This window comes from Haliotis cracherodii, unplaced genomic scaffold (genome assembly GCF_022045235.1).
Source record: "Haliotis cracherodii isolate W230 unplaced genomic scaffold, xgHalCrac1.p SCAF_12, whole genome shotgun sequence".
Classification (NCBI taxonomy): Eukaryota; Metazoa; Mollusca; class Gastropoda; order Lepetellida; family Haliotidae; genus Haliotis; species Haliotis cracherodii.
In genome coordinates this window covers 27,423,547-27,440,184 of record NW_027266267.1, presented here as the reverse complement: position 1 = coordinate 27,440,184, position 16,638 = coordinate 27,423,547, and the positions used below count along the sequence as shown (strand labels likewise).

The 16,638-nt window shown below is 41.5% G+C and overlaps 1 protein-coding gene across 1 annotated transcript; it reads right to left on the bottom strand.

Moving 5' to 3' along the window:
* Positions 1-7,602: 7,602 nt before the first annotated feature.
* Positions 7,603-15,359, bottom strand: LOC139457747 (uncharacterized). Its single transcript, XM_071239097.1, has 4 exons — positions 15,128-15,359; positions 14,401-14,532; positions 9,411-9,541; positions 7,603-7,749 (listed from the first exon to the last, which is right to left on the bottom strand). Exons 1-4 carry the CDS (start codon positions 15,357-15,359, stop codon positions 7,603-7,605), a joined length of 642 nt encoding a protein of 213 aa, XP_071095198.1.
* Between the last annotated feature and the right edge of the window lie 1,279 nt (positions 15,360-16,638).

Below are 16,638 nucleotides of genomic sequence, written 5' to 3'. Positions count from 1 at the left end.
CTGAATGGGTGTGAGTGCGTTTGATACATCATTGCCAACATAATTCTTAATTTTATTTAATAATATATTCTTAATCCATATTTGGTTTGTGTTATTACTCCGTGTTGTGACACTGATCCATTGACCATAGACACCGAGCATGCTTTAAGGAGTGTATTTGGCACATTATAAATACACACATTATTTATTTCATTGTATGCATACAATTTCATTTCGCCTGCGCTTGTCCACCGTCTCGTGTTACACAAAGAGGCATTACGTTTACAGCACGAACATCAGACGCCCTGTTACTGTTTGGATCGCTTTGTCAGCACGTTTTTGAAGGAATGAGAATTTGACCCAAATCGTTAAAACAAACCCAAACGCTGAATGTTCATTACATGTTATAAAGAGAAAATTGAAAATTTTCACATGCGGTTAAAGTTGTCACTATTAAAATAAGTACGTCCACTTTTATGCGCAGTTTTAGAAACTGAAGAAACAAAAACGCTCTTGCATTGAAAGTTTGTCTTTCTGCACGAAACCATTTGGACGAATCCCCAAAATAACAGCCATGATAAATTATTGCTTTAAACACTTAGCGACGCTGATATGATGCACGAGTCCCTCCTTAATCTGACACACTATTTATATAAGTACTTACGCAAAAAACGAATTATGTTACCAGTTCAAAAGTTGGGTTTATGGGTCATATGTGTCATTGTCTCTTATAAAAATGTAAATAGAAGCAGAAGAAATAGTTGAAATTGGTGATGTTTTACGTGCAAGTTTATCACAAATTGATAATGTGCAAAAATGATGAGAACGTATGTGAGTGGGTGAGTATGGTTTTACGCCGCCTTTAGCCATATTCCAGCGGGGGACACGAGAAACGGGCTTCACACATTTTACCCATGTCGGGAATCGAACCCGGGTCTTTGGTATGACGAGCGAACGCTTTAACCACTAGGCTACCCGACCGCCCTGAACGTACATGTATGTGAAGGAATGTGGTCACATTACAAAGTCTGTGTGTATAGCTTCAGTTACAACCATAGTATGTAACATTATGAACACAGAGCTACGTACCAGGTACAGTCGAATCCTACATCTTGTTTATGAAGATGCGTTGCAAATGGATATTTAGCTTTATCATATAATGGGTAGGTTTCTCGGCCAAGGCTCGCTAAATACAATGTTTATTCCTAATGCAGGATATTTACCATCCCCAAACACACTCGCGTGATAACCTCTATGTACTTTAGAGACTGCGACAAAATGAAGAGAAGATACCTAAAGAGTTTTCATAATATACTGAACCAAATTAAAAACTTCACAATCCTAAAATTTTAGCATTTTGACCAGTTATCATTGTGGGCCCTGATTGTGTATTTAAACAGTAATTGCCACGTATTGTCTTCAGACCTTTGTGCAGGTGAATCGATCAAAATCATGTGCACAGCACTATAGCGGCAAAAGTGGTTTTTCACGTGCAACTTGTCACGTGGCCATAATACCGCACGTTTTTTCAGCCATACTTGTTAGCAGTCATTAACAAAAAAAGAAAAACACAAGAAAACAAAAGCCTTACGGCCATTTGTCATGCCACGCCTTTCAAATGTGCAACGTGAACGTGCCATCGGCATGTTGCAGACGGGAATGTCCGTAGCTGAAGTCGCAAGGACGATGGGTTGTAGTCGACGGACTGTTTATGATTTACAGACGCGTCTACAGCAAACGGGTACCACCGCTGATCGCCCTCGGCCAGGTCGACCACGTGTGACGTCAAATGCAGAGGATCGCCAGATGTTTGACGGCTACATCAACCAGAAATGAACTGTTTAGGGGAAGACTGAGTGCGCAAACTGTTCGAAACCGTCTGAGAATTGCTCACCTTCAAGCACGACGGCCATACTGCGGGCCGATTCTGACTCAATTACACAGACGTCACCGTCAATTTTGGCACAGCGACACTTACGATGGACGATTGGAATCAAGTCGTCTTCAGTGATGAATCCCGATTTAATCTTCGATTTGCTGATGGTAGGGCGAGGGTGTGGATGCGCCGTCATGAACGTTACGCCCTTTGCTGTGTACAGGAAGTTGACATATTTCGAGGCGGAAGTTTCATGGTGTGGGTTGCTTTCTGTGGCAATGCACGTTCCAGGCTTCTTGTCATCCGTGAGTGTTTGAGAGATCAGGGAGGGTGTTTGAGAGATCAGGGAGGGTATGTTGCAGATTAGAGAGGGTGTGTGGCAGATTAGAGAGGATGTGTTACAGATTAGAGAGGGTGTGTGACAGATTGGAGAGGGTGTGTGACAGATCAGCGAGGGTGTGTGACAGATTAGAGAGGGTGTGCTGCAGATCAGAGAGGGTGTGTGACAGATTAGAAAGGGTGTGTGACAGGTCAGGGAGGGTGTGTGGCAGATTAGAGAGGGGGTGTGGCAGATTAGAGAGGGTGTGCTGCAGATCAGAGAGGGTGTGTGACAGATTAGAGAGGGTGTGTGACAGATTAGAGAGGGTGTGCTGCAGATCAGAGAGGGTGTGTGACAGATTAGAGAGGGGGTGTGGCAGATAGGAGAGGATGTGTGACAGATTAGAGAGGGTGTGTTACAGATTAGAGAGGGTGTGTGACAGAACAGAGATGGTGTGTGACAGATTAGAGAGGGTGTGTTACAGATCAGAGAGGGTGTATGGCAGATTAGAGGGGGTGTGGCTGTGTGGAGAAAGGCACAAACACACTCGGGGTAATAGGGACTGTGTGGACAAAGGCACCAACACACTCGGGGTAACAGTGAGTGTGTGGACAAAGGCACCAACACACTCGGGGTAACAGTGACTGTGTGGACAAAGACACCAACACACTCGGGGTAACAGTGACTGTGTGGACAAAGGTACCAACACACTCGGGGTAATAGTGACTGTGTGGACAAAGGCACCAACACACTCGGGGTAATAGTGACTGTGTGGACAAAGGCACCAACACACTCGGGGTAACAGTGACTGTGTGCACAAAGGCACCAACACACTCGGGATAACATTTGCTGTGTGGACAAAGGTACCAACACACTCGGGGTGACAGTGACTGTGTGGACAAAGGCACCAACACACTCGGGGTAACAGTAACTGTGTGGACAAAGGCACCAACACACTCGGGATAATATTTGCTGTGTGGACAAAGGCACCAACACACTCGGGGTAACATTTGCTCTGTGTACAAAGGCACCAACACACTCGGGATAACATTAGCTGTGTGGACACAGGCACCAACACACTCGGGATAACATTTGCTGTGTGGACAAAGGCACCAACACACTCGGGATAACATTTGCTGTGTGGACACAGGCACCAACACACTCGGGATAACATTTGCTGTGTGGACAAAGGCACCAACATACCCGGGGTATCAGTGACTGTGTGGACAAAGGCACCAACATACTCGGGGTAACAGTGACTGGCTTTGCTTAGTTGCCTCCCTTCGTCGTGAAGAGATCCGCTGACCGTACTTGGAACAACAGACAATCCCCGACTACGACCCATGTTAATCAACACAAAACCTGTTCTTGGTGATCAGGAGTTAAGCCGAACTGTTATAAACTCATCACAGATATTGACCATTGATTAGGATGTCAGTTTGGTTTTTTGGTGTTACCTCTCACGAGGTTTTACTTTTGTTGAGTAAGACCTCCTCCCGGGTAGGAGGTTTTACTTTGTCCTGGCAAGACCTTACGATTAAAGAAGCAGATGCAGTTTGGACTTCATGTTTCAACCGTCAAATCGAAGACAAGAAATGAAACTTTTTCATTATGGATGACAGGAATCTTAATCGTTTATAATTCTTTTGTAGGTATCAGTTGTAAGCAATATGCTGGTGTTATGAATATGTACTAATAACATATGCATCGAATCGATACTAAAATGGTGCGTTTTTTGTGGTGTGTAAGATTACAGCACTCGTGCCTGGCATACATGATTTATCTTACAACTCGTTGTTACAAAGCGTATCTACATTATAAAACGTTTTGAAACAACTCGATGTAAGATAAAATGTATCTGACAGACATTCGTGTAGTAATCTCTACATTTTGATCCTGTTGACGTAGCAGCTCTTGGTTAGTCATCACAACTCTTGTTCTCAAGGTTAACAAGGTCACAGTTCGGCCACCTGCGCCCCGTTTATCTTTCCGCTGCTGACATTAATCTGTCGGGCTTCAGCTGGAACAGTGTATGAACCTGTTGCCAAAGTTCACTGACTCACAGTCACCAGTTTGCCGTGATACAGCCGGTCTATTGTTGTCTGTTAAACAACCACCCCATCCTCATCTCTATAAAACTGTTTGCAAACGGGTGACGCAGGCCTACTTTCCGGGGGCTACCGCACGCATGCGCAATAACAGGATGTTCCTCGCAGGACAGCCAGTCTAACCCTTATTTAACATTTCCAGTGATTAACTCAAAACTTCACCAACGCAAATTACGCGATTTATCGTTACATAAACCCACCTGAAATTTATATAATATACACTTGGGTAGGGCCGCAGAAATATATCTTAGTGCTAAGACTATTCCAGTGTCTGTACTTCAAGATGGATATTGGAAATTGGAGCACCTTTAGAATACAGTACCACTATCTCTGCCGTCACGTGTCTCAAAGACCAGCAAACAGTTTTTGTGAGATTCCGTCGGACGCAAACTTGCGACCTTCGGATTGTTAGTTCGACTGAACGAATTTGGTCGAATAGGTGACGGACACTTATGGAGGTTACGGGCAGTCATGGCGTCTCGTTACTTTAGTCTTCGGGCACTTACGAGTGATCCCGATCCATTTGGCACACTCGTCCCATTCTACAAGATACCGAGTGGTGAGGAATGAGCCGATATGGCGCGAACGGAAGACGGCTCCATTCTTAAGACGTCAGACTCGCGGATACGCATGATTGACATTGTATTTGATAATTCGTCGGGTCATTTTTGTGACAGAAAAGTGTTTTAGGGAACACTGTAAAGATAATGTGGATTATTGTAAGGAACAAGGGAGGCACATCTTGTGACGACACAAGGTGAATTCGCTTTTGAATCAGTATTGAATAAATGTAGCGCGTGGGAGTGGCTTGTGTGAATGTCCTAGGACAGTTTCCAGTAGCCAAAATATTCGTCACTAAACCATTTCACACATTTGTGTGTGAAGAATATTAGGAGCCGCTATAGAATCTATACTAGCCTAAAACTAATCCTAATAATAATGAACTTTAAGAATCTAAAAAATAGTATATGTATATTAGTTCCCATTTATAATCATTTTATTATCAATTGTCATACGCTTGTGTATTTTATTGTTTGTCAATGAATGTAACTGCGTTGCATTGTTTCTGTTGAGATTCGGTAGGGCATTGTGTTGGGGCCGTGATTAGTCGTCAGGAATATGGTACTATTTAGTCATTTGTCAGGAAGTTACCCTATTTAGATACTAGACCTGTATCCTGTGGTGTTCTGGAAGCCACTTGGACTGTATACAAGGAGACAATAGCATGCCTCTCTCATGTCTCACACATTTGGTCTCTCGCGCATTTCGTCTCACGCTTCTTCATCGCTTTGGTACATGGGAAGATCGCTCGCTCATCATCCCCGATTCCCCATCTATCAACCCTCATCACTGTCGCCGCTCTGTGAATATAAATTAGTATCACTGACTTTTGCTGCCACCACCGCATGTATGTTTTTGACTGACCGAAAACTGATGCCGCCCCAAACCATCACAATTCCGCCGCCCGTAAACCAGCGACGCGAAGTCGCCGGCGTGCAGTAGCGGCGCTGATTACTCCTCGTCGACCTACGATGGTGACTGCTGTTCTGGACGCCGGAAGTGTTTGATCACGTAGATGAGCCCTCACAATCTGTCGGTCTTCCCTGGCTGTTGTCAGACGTTGTTGGTGCATCCTGTCTGCTGAAATTGCTGGTTCAGTCTTGTGTTGGCACTGTACTTTGTCGCCTATGAAACAAGACGGAACAGCTAGCAATCGTCGTGTACTGACGTCACAGGAGGCCGTCCAGACCATGGACCACTTTTCCTTTCCGGTGATAATCTGCTTATAACCGAATGACGACCAGCAGCTTTGTAGGACATTACTGTGTTAATCCTGCCTATCATTCACTACCTTTGGATAAGGGGCACGGGTGACCCAGTCGTCTAAGGCGCCGCGATTCGCTGTGCAGAGTTGCGTCTCTTGATAGTGATAGTGGGTTCGTATCCCGGTTATTATGGAGCTCATAAATAAATATGATAAAAATCTGTGGACTTAGGATGCAGTCATGGCGGGTACCAACAGAACAGTTAAAAAAAGATGAAAGTCCACATTTGGTTCTAACACTGGCTGTTTAATGAGAACACAGTGAAGCAATAACGTTATGAAACGTGCCAGAGATCTCAGCTACATGTAATGATTGAAGGAGAACATCATGTCTGAGTGTGTCAGATGCCCTCGAAAAAAGTATAAAGTGGCAGTAAAATCCTCCCACATTAAGCTTACACGCCGCGATTAAAAGCGGCGTTAAATTCAACTAACTCACACTCTACCTTTGGATAAACTGGAATTGCCACTAAAGTTTTAAGGGATAACTGATAGTGCGGTTTTAAGGAGTCGGGAGTGGTTTGCTGCTAGTTCCCCGTGCACGTGATTTACGTGTCAGAACTACAAGCGAGCATTCACAAATTGCCTACGGGTACAAAATGTAATGGTTTATGTCATGACCAAAATGATTTTACCAATAACAATCGCGTGACAGTGATTAACTTTTTCAGGGGCGATTGACGGTTTGTTTCCAGGTGTATGTAATTTAAACTCATTTTGTCTGATTTTACTTTTTAAACTAAGTGCTTGAACCGAATCCGGTTCTGGACCATTCCATTTCTATCAAGGTTCACAAAATAGAAAATAGTTTCAGTTTTATAGACAAACAGAACAAAGTGAAACAAATTATATTACTTCGATAAAACAAAACTGAAGACATGCTGACATAGGATGTCATTGAAAAGAAAGTCAGTGCCACATCGACATGACAAGTACCCTTGATCTTTAACCAGTGGCGCTATATGTCATCACCAGTCTAGAGAGTGACCCTATCAGTTCGACTTTTTGTCGTCAGTGATGGTAGGTTTATTTCACTGTCAGATTTGACTACTTGACTATAACTGTCAATATAGCATCATGCAAGTGGAGTGGAGCTTTTTCTGATTTACGTAACGACTTTAGGTTTGACGGTTCGTAATGTACCCTTTCAAACAATATATTTATATCTAACAAATTTCATTATCGATGGGACAAATTGAAATAACACTGCAGCCGAGAGATTAGCAGCTCAGTAAGAACATGTATGACGTACCTTACACTTACTTGTTACACCTTCCACCACGTGCTTATATGAGTGACATACAAAACACTTACGTGTATAACGTACCTCACGTGTACCTATGAAACGTATCACACGTGTCGTTGTGTGACGCAATACACCTGTTCCATTAGCTTTCACGCGTTCTCCAAGGACGCCTACACAATGGTACGCGTACGGTACGTCACACGTTTTACTATGCTGCGTCTAATACACCACACAGGTACCCAATACGTATCACACGTTGGTGAGGTAAACGGAATTTCTCCAACCGCCACCGCAGATCTGTGCCGGGTTCCCATCACAAGGCATGCTGCACTCACTCTCCGGCTTCTTGGGGTAGCCGTCGGGAAGGACGTCTCCACAGTAGCAATAGGCAGCATACTGAAATAGTAAATAATAACAACGATAGAGTGTGAGTCAAATACAGGTTATACGTATCACGGCGTGTCAGCTCATTCTATGGTACCCGATGGCACCATGTTGTCTTCACCTCAATACTGTTGTATTCACATACCTAGATAACCAAGGTTGTCTCCACCTCAACAGTGTTCGAATCACATACCTAGATAACCAATGCTGTCTGCACCTCAACAATGTTGTACTCACATACCTGGCTAACCAAAGTTGTCTTCACCCCAATAGTGTTGTATTCACATACCTTGATAAACAATGTTGTCTTCACCTCAAACGGGGTTGTATTCACATACCTTGATAACCAATGTTGTCTTCCCCTCACGAGTGTTGTATTCACATACCTTGATAACCAATGTTGTCTTCACTTCAACAGAGTAGTATTCACATACCTAGATAACTAATGTTGTCTTCACTTCAACAGAGTAGTATTCACATACCTACATAAGCAATGTTGTCTTCACTTCAACAGAGTAGTATTCACATACCTAGATAAGCAATGTTGTCTTCACTTCAACAGAGTAGTATTCACATACCTAGATAACCAATGTTGTCTTCACTTCAACAGAGTAGTATTCACATACCTAGATAACCAATGTTGATACCTGTGTGGTTACATAAACGTAGTCTGCATCTCGACAGTGCCTCACATACCTGTGTGGCAGCATAAACGAAGTGTTCTTCTACACAGTGTCCCACATACCTGTGTGGCAACATAAACGAGGTGTTCTTCTCCACATTGCCCCACATACCTGTGTGGCTGCATAAATGAAGTGTTCATCTCGACAGTGTCCCACATACCTGTGTGGCAACATCAACGTAGTGTGCATCTCGACAGTTTCCCACATACCTGTGTGGCAGCATAAACGAAGTGTTCCTCTACACAGTGTCCCACATACCTGTGTGGCTGCATAAACGAAGTGTTCATCTCGACAGTGTCCCACATACCTGTGTGGCTGCATAAACGAAGTTTTTATCTCGACAGTGTCCCACATACCTCTGTAGCAACGTAAACGAAGTGTTTATCTCGACAGTGTCCCACATACCTGTGTGGCAACATAAACGAAGTGTGCATCTCGACAGTGTCCCACATACCTGTGTGGCTGCATAAACGAAGTGTTCATCTCGAAAGTGTCCCACATACCTGTGTGGCTGCACAAACGAAATGTGCATCTCGACAGTGTCCCGCATACCTGTGTGGCTGCATAAACGAAGTGTGCATCTCGACAGTGCCACACATCCCTGTGTGCTTCACAAACGTAGTCTGCATCTCGACAGTGTCCCACATACCTGTGTGGCAACATAAACGAAGTGTTCATCTCGACAGTGTCCCACATACCTGTGTGGCTGCATAAACGCAGTGTGCATCTTGACAGTGCCACACATCCCTGTGTGCTGCACAAACGTAGTCTGCATCTCGACAGTGCCCCGCATATCTGTGTGGCTGCATAAACGAAGTGTGCATCTCGACAGTGCCACACATACCTGTGTGCTGCACAAACGTAGTCTGCATCTCGACAGTGTCCCACATCCCTGTGTGGCAACATAAACGAAGTGTTCATCTCGACAGTGTCCCACATACCTGTGTGGCTGCATAAACGCAGTGTGCATCTCGACAGTGTCCCACATACCTGTGTGGCTGCATAAACGTAGTTTTCATCTCGACAGTGCTGTATACATAACTCCGTTGTCATCCCAGGAACGTTATACTCTGCATGGGGGAGCATACGAGAGGCATCGTCAAAGTAACATCCTTGATAATCTGAAACAAACAACTTTCATCACCACTCTCACCTTTACGTAACCGTCACACCGAATCATACTGAGGGTTTTTATTTCCGAAACACCTAACTTGTCGTACCGAATAAATGATATAAGAGTAGACATGTGAAATACGCAGCAATGTTGTGCGACGACAGTTCCTAGGCTATACATTGTTCTTGTAGGTCACGTGGTCACGTATAAAAGGAATCTAGTCTTGGAGAGTTTAGTTACGGGTCAACATAATTTAATTGTCATCTCGTAAACCAACGTTACAATCTTGCTTTGTAACCTTTAAAATGAAAATATTTTAAATATTAAAGGAAATTGTCTTGATGTATCTCATACAAAGAAGCCTAGATACACTGCTCAATTTTAGATTCAGAAATCTTGCCAAACTATTATTGAGGTGTATGTGCGTGCGTGTGTGCGTGCATGCGTGTGTGTGTGTGTGTGTTGGGGGGGGGGGGGGGGGGTTGGTTGAAAAACGTAGTTAAGGTAACTATTTTGTTGTTGACTATGCTAGCTGTCTATTTAGAAGAGTAGACAAGCTGTTGCCACTTTAATACGATGCGGTTGGTCGACACTGACATAGCATTCATTGGTCCGCGGTACCGAGTGACAACACATGCCGAATAACGTTTCGTTTGTGAAGTAAAGTTGTTCTCGACATAATTTACACTAACAGAGCAGTTTATGAAAGTTTATTGACAATAACAGAGCAGTTTATGAAAGTTTGTATGGCTCAAAACAAACGCCATGATCAGATGTATTTACTTTTACTCAAGTATGTTGACATTCGTAACTAAGGACGCTACGTATGCTCATTTATGACCGGACATGAAATAAATGTGTACCACATTTTTGGCGGTGGATGTTTAGATAAAAGCACGAATCCTGTCGGGCGAACCAACAGTGACCCCGTTTATGCATTTTAGAAATGTGATTACTTCAGGACTAACAACTGTCTTGGTTAACATGATTTGATTTTAGCAGCCTCGAAATATTGAACATGGGCCAACGTGAAGATTGTATATATTTTTCATAACATCTACAGCTTACTAATTCACTGCATTCCATTTGTGCTGCACACAATTGTATTTAAAACATTTCTCCCAGGACTGCATGTGAATGATCAGTTAGAAAGTCGGTGTTCTCATCAAACGATTGGGGAAAAAAGGTCACAATTATAAATTGAATGATAAAGCGACGTGCCAAGTCAATTGCGGCGCTTTAGCTTTTCAGATGTCTGTAATGTTTGGACCCTGTATTAAACCCATTCGCCGTAAACACGTACATGTAGATGCCCGCATACATTCTTGTGATAAACAACAAAAATAATATAACAACAATGACCGTTTTCACGTTCGAAATTAAGCATATTTTAAGTGGCAAATAAGGAGATCTACACCCTGAAACAATTATACAGAGTTTGAACGATGATGAACATGCAAGTTTGCACAGTAATAACATGATTGTGGTAGTATCCATTGGCAGTTTGTCAATACACACTGCGATATATCGGCGTGTATCTGGATTTATCGCGGTTCAAGATATTACTGGACCCGTAAAGATCCGGGGTAGAACAGGTCTTCAGCAACAGATTCTTGCCGTAAAAGGTGACTATGCTTTTCGTAAGAGGCGACGAACGGGATCGGGTGGTCAGGCTCGCTGACTTGATTGATGCATGTCATCGATCCCAATTGCGTGGATCGATGCTCATGATTGCAATCACTGGATTGTCTGGTCCAGACTCGATTATTTACAGACCACCGTCATATAGCTAGAATATTGCTAAGGGTGGCTTTAAACAACAAACAAGATATTACTGTGATCTGCTAACTGTCGGACGTATTTCAAGTGAAGTTTAAGATTACAAGACATGAAGTCAACGATACTGCTGTACAACAAATGCAATACTGAAAACACCAGATTATATTACAGAGTCATAAAGTGACAATCATATTGCATCCGATATATTAACTGTACAGTTACGACTCAAACGCAAAAGGAATGAACGCTTACTCATCACCAGGCTGTCAGACAAATGTTCAAACTCACACTGGTTGTCAAGGCATAGCTTAAACGCCAGGACGTTCACCTAATATGAATCTCTGAAATAAAAATAATATAGGAAACATCTTTTAAATATGATAGAAACAAGGCCTTTGTATGACTTAACTGAAGACATATAGTCTTGCTCAACTGTTTAAGGATTGCATACAGGTTTTCATTTCATCGTTTTGTTTTAGAGTCTGCATGACAGACTTGTCAGGACGTGTTACCTGGCAGTGCTTTATGTACATGTCAAAATAACATTATTAAAAATAAAGAGCACACTTGAATGTTACTTATAATCATGTACAAGTCATATTTCCTTACTGAAATGTGTTTGTTTTTAGTAGCAATATTCAAATAAATGACATGTGTATCAGCGGTATTGTCTACGCTCTGCCAGTGGGTTACCGTTAGCCTTAATAAATGTCTGCAAGATACTGTATATCTGAAGGTGTTTTTTCTGTCTGTTGCCTATATACGGAAAAACCGGCGGTTTCGTTTTTACAGTGTTATAAGTAAATCCTGCAAATTTAGAATGTTTGGGGAAACAGTCTGCGTTTAGTACGAGTAAACACGAAATAAGGCTTGAGGTAAAAACCATTTGGAAATTCAGATCCTTTCATCCCTGTTGCCAACCGTAAATGATCAATCATTCATAATAATCCTTAGCAGTTGAGGCGTTACACACTCGTATTTCCAAGTGGATCTTGTGTTGATGTGAACCATGTGTCGATCATTTCTATCGGACATCAATAATGTAATACTCGAGTTCATATTTCACATCGTGTTGGACACACCTTATATTTCCAAACTGCAGTGCGTACACCTGGTCTTTTCAACACGAAACATAATCGAATTCTTAGACGTCATGCCATTTCCATCAGCAGGAGAGGGGGAATACCATATACGATGGCGTCCAAATATTGTTCATTTGACAAAGAAAAACCAAATATAATTCATACGAAGCTATGATATATGACCAGCCAGTTAGATGTGGATTTTAACAGAAAGTTCAAAGAGTTACTATGGTATTATCAGTATTTTTCAAATTGTAAATTGTGAACTCGTCAACGCAATGACTTGATAACAGGTTTGAATAATATACGATGTTATTGTAGACTCATTTCTGTTAGGTATCAAATTAGTTTTGCAACCTTCACTGCAGATCTCCGATAGACTGAAATTTAATGTAATATTATAAAGTACATTTTACATGATACAATATACTTTGCACACAATTAGTTAATCCGTCAAAGGGACTGAACAGAGCATAGGCGAATTATTTTGATTACGCCACAAATTAGTTGAATTAAGTTAAAATGAGTTGAATCATGTGTCATGATGCTAATAGACAAACCTCTATGTATTTGCCAAAGACAAACATGAGTTTGGAGCAAAGGAAAATATTGACGCCCATGGGCCAGCCATGGGCCAAACCTTTTTCGCCCATGGGCGAAATTTCTAATAATACATGTAGACAAACCTGCCCAACGGCGACATCATTTACATTTTCAGTTTTCGAAAATATTAATACTTTTTACATGTTTTCTTCCTTTTTATGTACCGTTGAGAACAGCATGTTCAATTTTGTAAATACCTTTGACAGAGACTGGCCACAGCATGGAGAGTTCCTGGACAAATGGGTTTCCAGAATTAAAATGGGAGGTGTTGTATATTTTATGTTGTTCAAATGCTCTGTTACCATACAAAAAGATTTAATACTTTGTTGTAACTTCCATACGTCCAGTCTTATAAATTTATTCTGTCTCTCTATCCCTTCTTTATGTCTATTGTGCTTATTGTAATTGGATGTTAATATTTGGGAGTGGGTGTTCCAAATTGGACAACTTGTAACCGATCCAATTAACTATTTACTATCTAACACAAAAGGTGGAGTCCTTTCTGTATTTAATATTTTCAATCTCTTTACTACTAAAAGAACCAACTCTGGCGGTATGATAATATGTGTCATAAATCCAGCTTTCGGAGAGTTGTTTTACTTGACTCAAGCTAAGCATGGTGGCCGAACTTTGGTTCCTGGCGATCATATTGTGTTGCTGAATAATAGTTTATTCCTTTAAATGTTCTCAAACTAGTTTTAAATAACATTTGTGATAATCTAGTAAATGTTTTGTCCATCGACGACAGCTTTTTATTCATTTTAAATGTATTTATTACAAATGTAAAACTTATTCACGTAACGATATGGCAGTAATATTGCCGATGTGACGTTACGTTTAAACTTACTCACTCACTTAACTCGGCTAAGTGTGTAGGTTATTTTGATGACAACTCGAAAGCTGACAGTGTTCGTGAATATAGGTTCCTCAAGTGGCCGATGGCGCTGCAAACCGCTCTGCAGAATTACTTCCCTCAGTTCGGAACTTCAATTCCCATATTCTCCCCGATCATGATCCTTGGTTTGTTATTATATACATGTTCTCTTGTGTATCACCGAAATGATAAACGTCACGGAAATGCGGCTTTCCGACAACTTTTCTTGGTGTTTTTTTTAATTCAAAATTTGATAAAAGGGATTATGCTTGGCGAAAAGGAAACCATATTTACACATTACGTTTGATCAATAGTTATCAAAACAACTTTTGAGAAAAAGATTCCAAATTGCTGAAATCCTTTGTATATTACAGTGGCAATAAACAGTATATGTTTTCAGTTTTGCGGGTGTTTCAGGGTATATGAAGCGCGGAAATCATAACATTTAAAATCTCTATCTAATTGTACGTCTCAGATACAAAACAATACCTAAGCCCTTATTTCCGCTTTTTTTTGTGATTTACTTACATTGTGTACAGAGGAAGGACGTTTCCGAGAACATTGATCCTGATTCACATTGGCAGATTCCGTCCAAACAGTCACTGTTGATCCCGTGGCAGTCAGTACCGGAAGTACATGCCGCGCCATAGTGATTGACAGCTGAAATCAAGAATAAATATGTGTATGAATTTCTCTAACCCGGATCTGGTCTTTGGAGCCATGATTGTCAACAACAGCAACAACAACAACAAAAATCATATACACTACTACTACTACTACTACTACCACTAGTGGTACTACTACTACTACTACTACTACTACTACTTTGTAGCTATTATTTCAACAACAGCAAAAACAACAACAAAATCGTATAAACTACTACTACAACTACTACTTCTACTACTACCGCTACTACTACTGCTGCTGCTGCTACTACTACTAGAACTACAACTACTTTGTAGCTATTATTTCAACAACAGCAACAGCAAAAATATTGCTTCTACATGTACAGCGACTTCGTTTTCTACTACTACAACCACTACTACCACTACTACTACTACTACTACTACTACTACTACTACTACTACTTATGATATAATAATAATAACAATAACAACAACAACAAGCACCTTCATGGAAGAAATGCTTTGGTAAAGGGCAACACGGACATTGTGTCAATTTTCTCAGCCTCACACGTAATGACCAGATCCCTCTGATAGCTCATCAATAGAATTTTGTAATTTCTGATACCTACCGGTGCACATCAAATATAGTCTAGTTCCGGTTTCAGCCGAATTCTGTACCCGGGAGGGCAACGTGAAGGCAACTGCGTATCCTCTACATCTTCCCGTTGCATGTTGAAAGCTTACACACTTGGGATCGTTGTGACATAAACGATAACATACACCTTGGTTTGTCACATTCCAGGTCCATAAGCAGTAATTTGTCACCGCTAGATCGTCAAATGCGTCAATATGTACCACCATGCAGTCCACGCATGACGCCGAACACAATCTAGCCGACTGAACGATGAGCCAGGCCACCGAAGAGGCCAAGGGCAGATTTAACGATCTGGTACTGATGAAACTGCATGCGATGAGGAGAAAAGCATTCATTTTATCTGAAAGTACAAAACAATATTTACGTTAGATTAGAATTCAATAAATTAAACTGAATGTGATTTGCAAGTTTACTGTCATATTGTTTCACTTTAATGGTCATCCGTATGAGTATGGTGTCTTTGAAACTAGATTTAAATGTGTACACGTGTGTTATGACGAGGTAGCATTATGCATATGTGGCGTTTTCTTATAACGAAAGTATTTCAGCTTTACAGATCCTACATACGTAGGCAACGAAGTATCTCGTTTTTATAAGAATTCTCGTACATAACAACCAGACAACTGAATGAATACCCGAACATAACAACAACAAGATTCAATGAATACCCGAACATAATTACCAGAAGACTCAATGAATACCCGAACATAATTACCAGAAGACTCAATGAATACCCGAACATAACTACCAGAAGACTCAATAAATATCCGTACGTGACAACCAGAAGACTCAATGAATACCTGTACATAATTACCAGAAGACTGAATAAATACCCGTGCATGACAACCAGACGATTCAATGAATACCCGTGCGTGACAGCAAGACCACTCAATGAATACCCGTCCATGACAACACGACAACTTGAATAAATACCCGTGCATAACAACAAGACAACTCAATGAATACCCGTGCATGACAACCAGACGATTCAATGAATACCCGTGCGTGACAGCAAGACCACTCAATGAATACCCGTCCATGACAACACGACAACTTGAATAAATACCCGTGCATAACAACAAGACGACTCAATGAATATCCGTGCGTGACGACAAGACAACTCAATGAATACCCGTGCATGACAACAACACGACTCTATGAATACCCTTCCATGACAACAAGAAGACTCTATGAATACCCGTGCATAACAACAAGACGACTCAATGAATATCCGTGCGTGACGACAAGACAACTCAATGAATACCCGTGCATGACAACAACACGACTCAATGAATACCTGTGCATGGCGACAAGACAACTCAGTGAATACCCGTGCATGACAACAAGACAACTCAATGAATACTCGTGTGTGACAACAAGACGACTCAATGAATACCCGTGCATGACAACCAGACAACTTGAATCAATCCCCGCGAATGACAAGACAACTTGAATAAATACCCGTGCATGACAACCAGACGACTC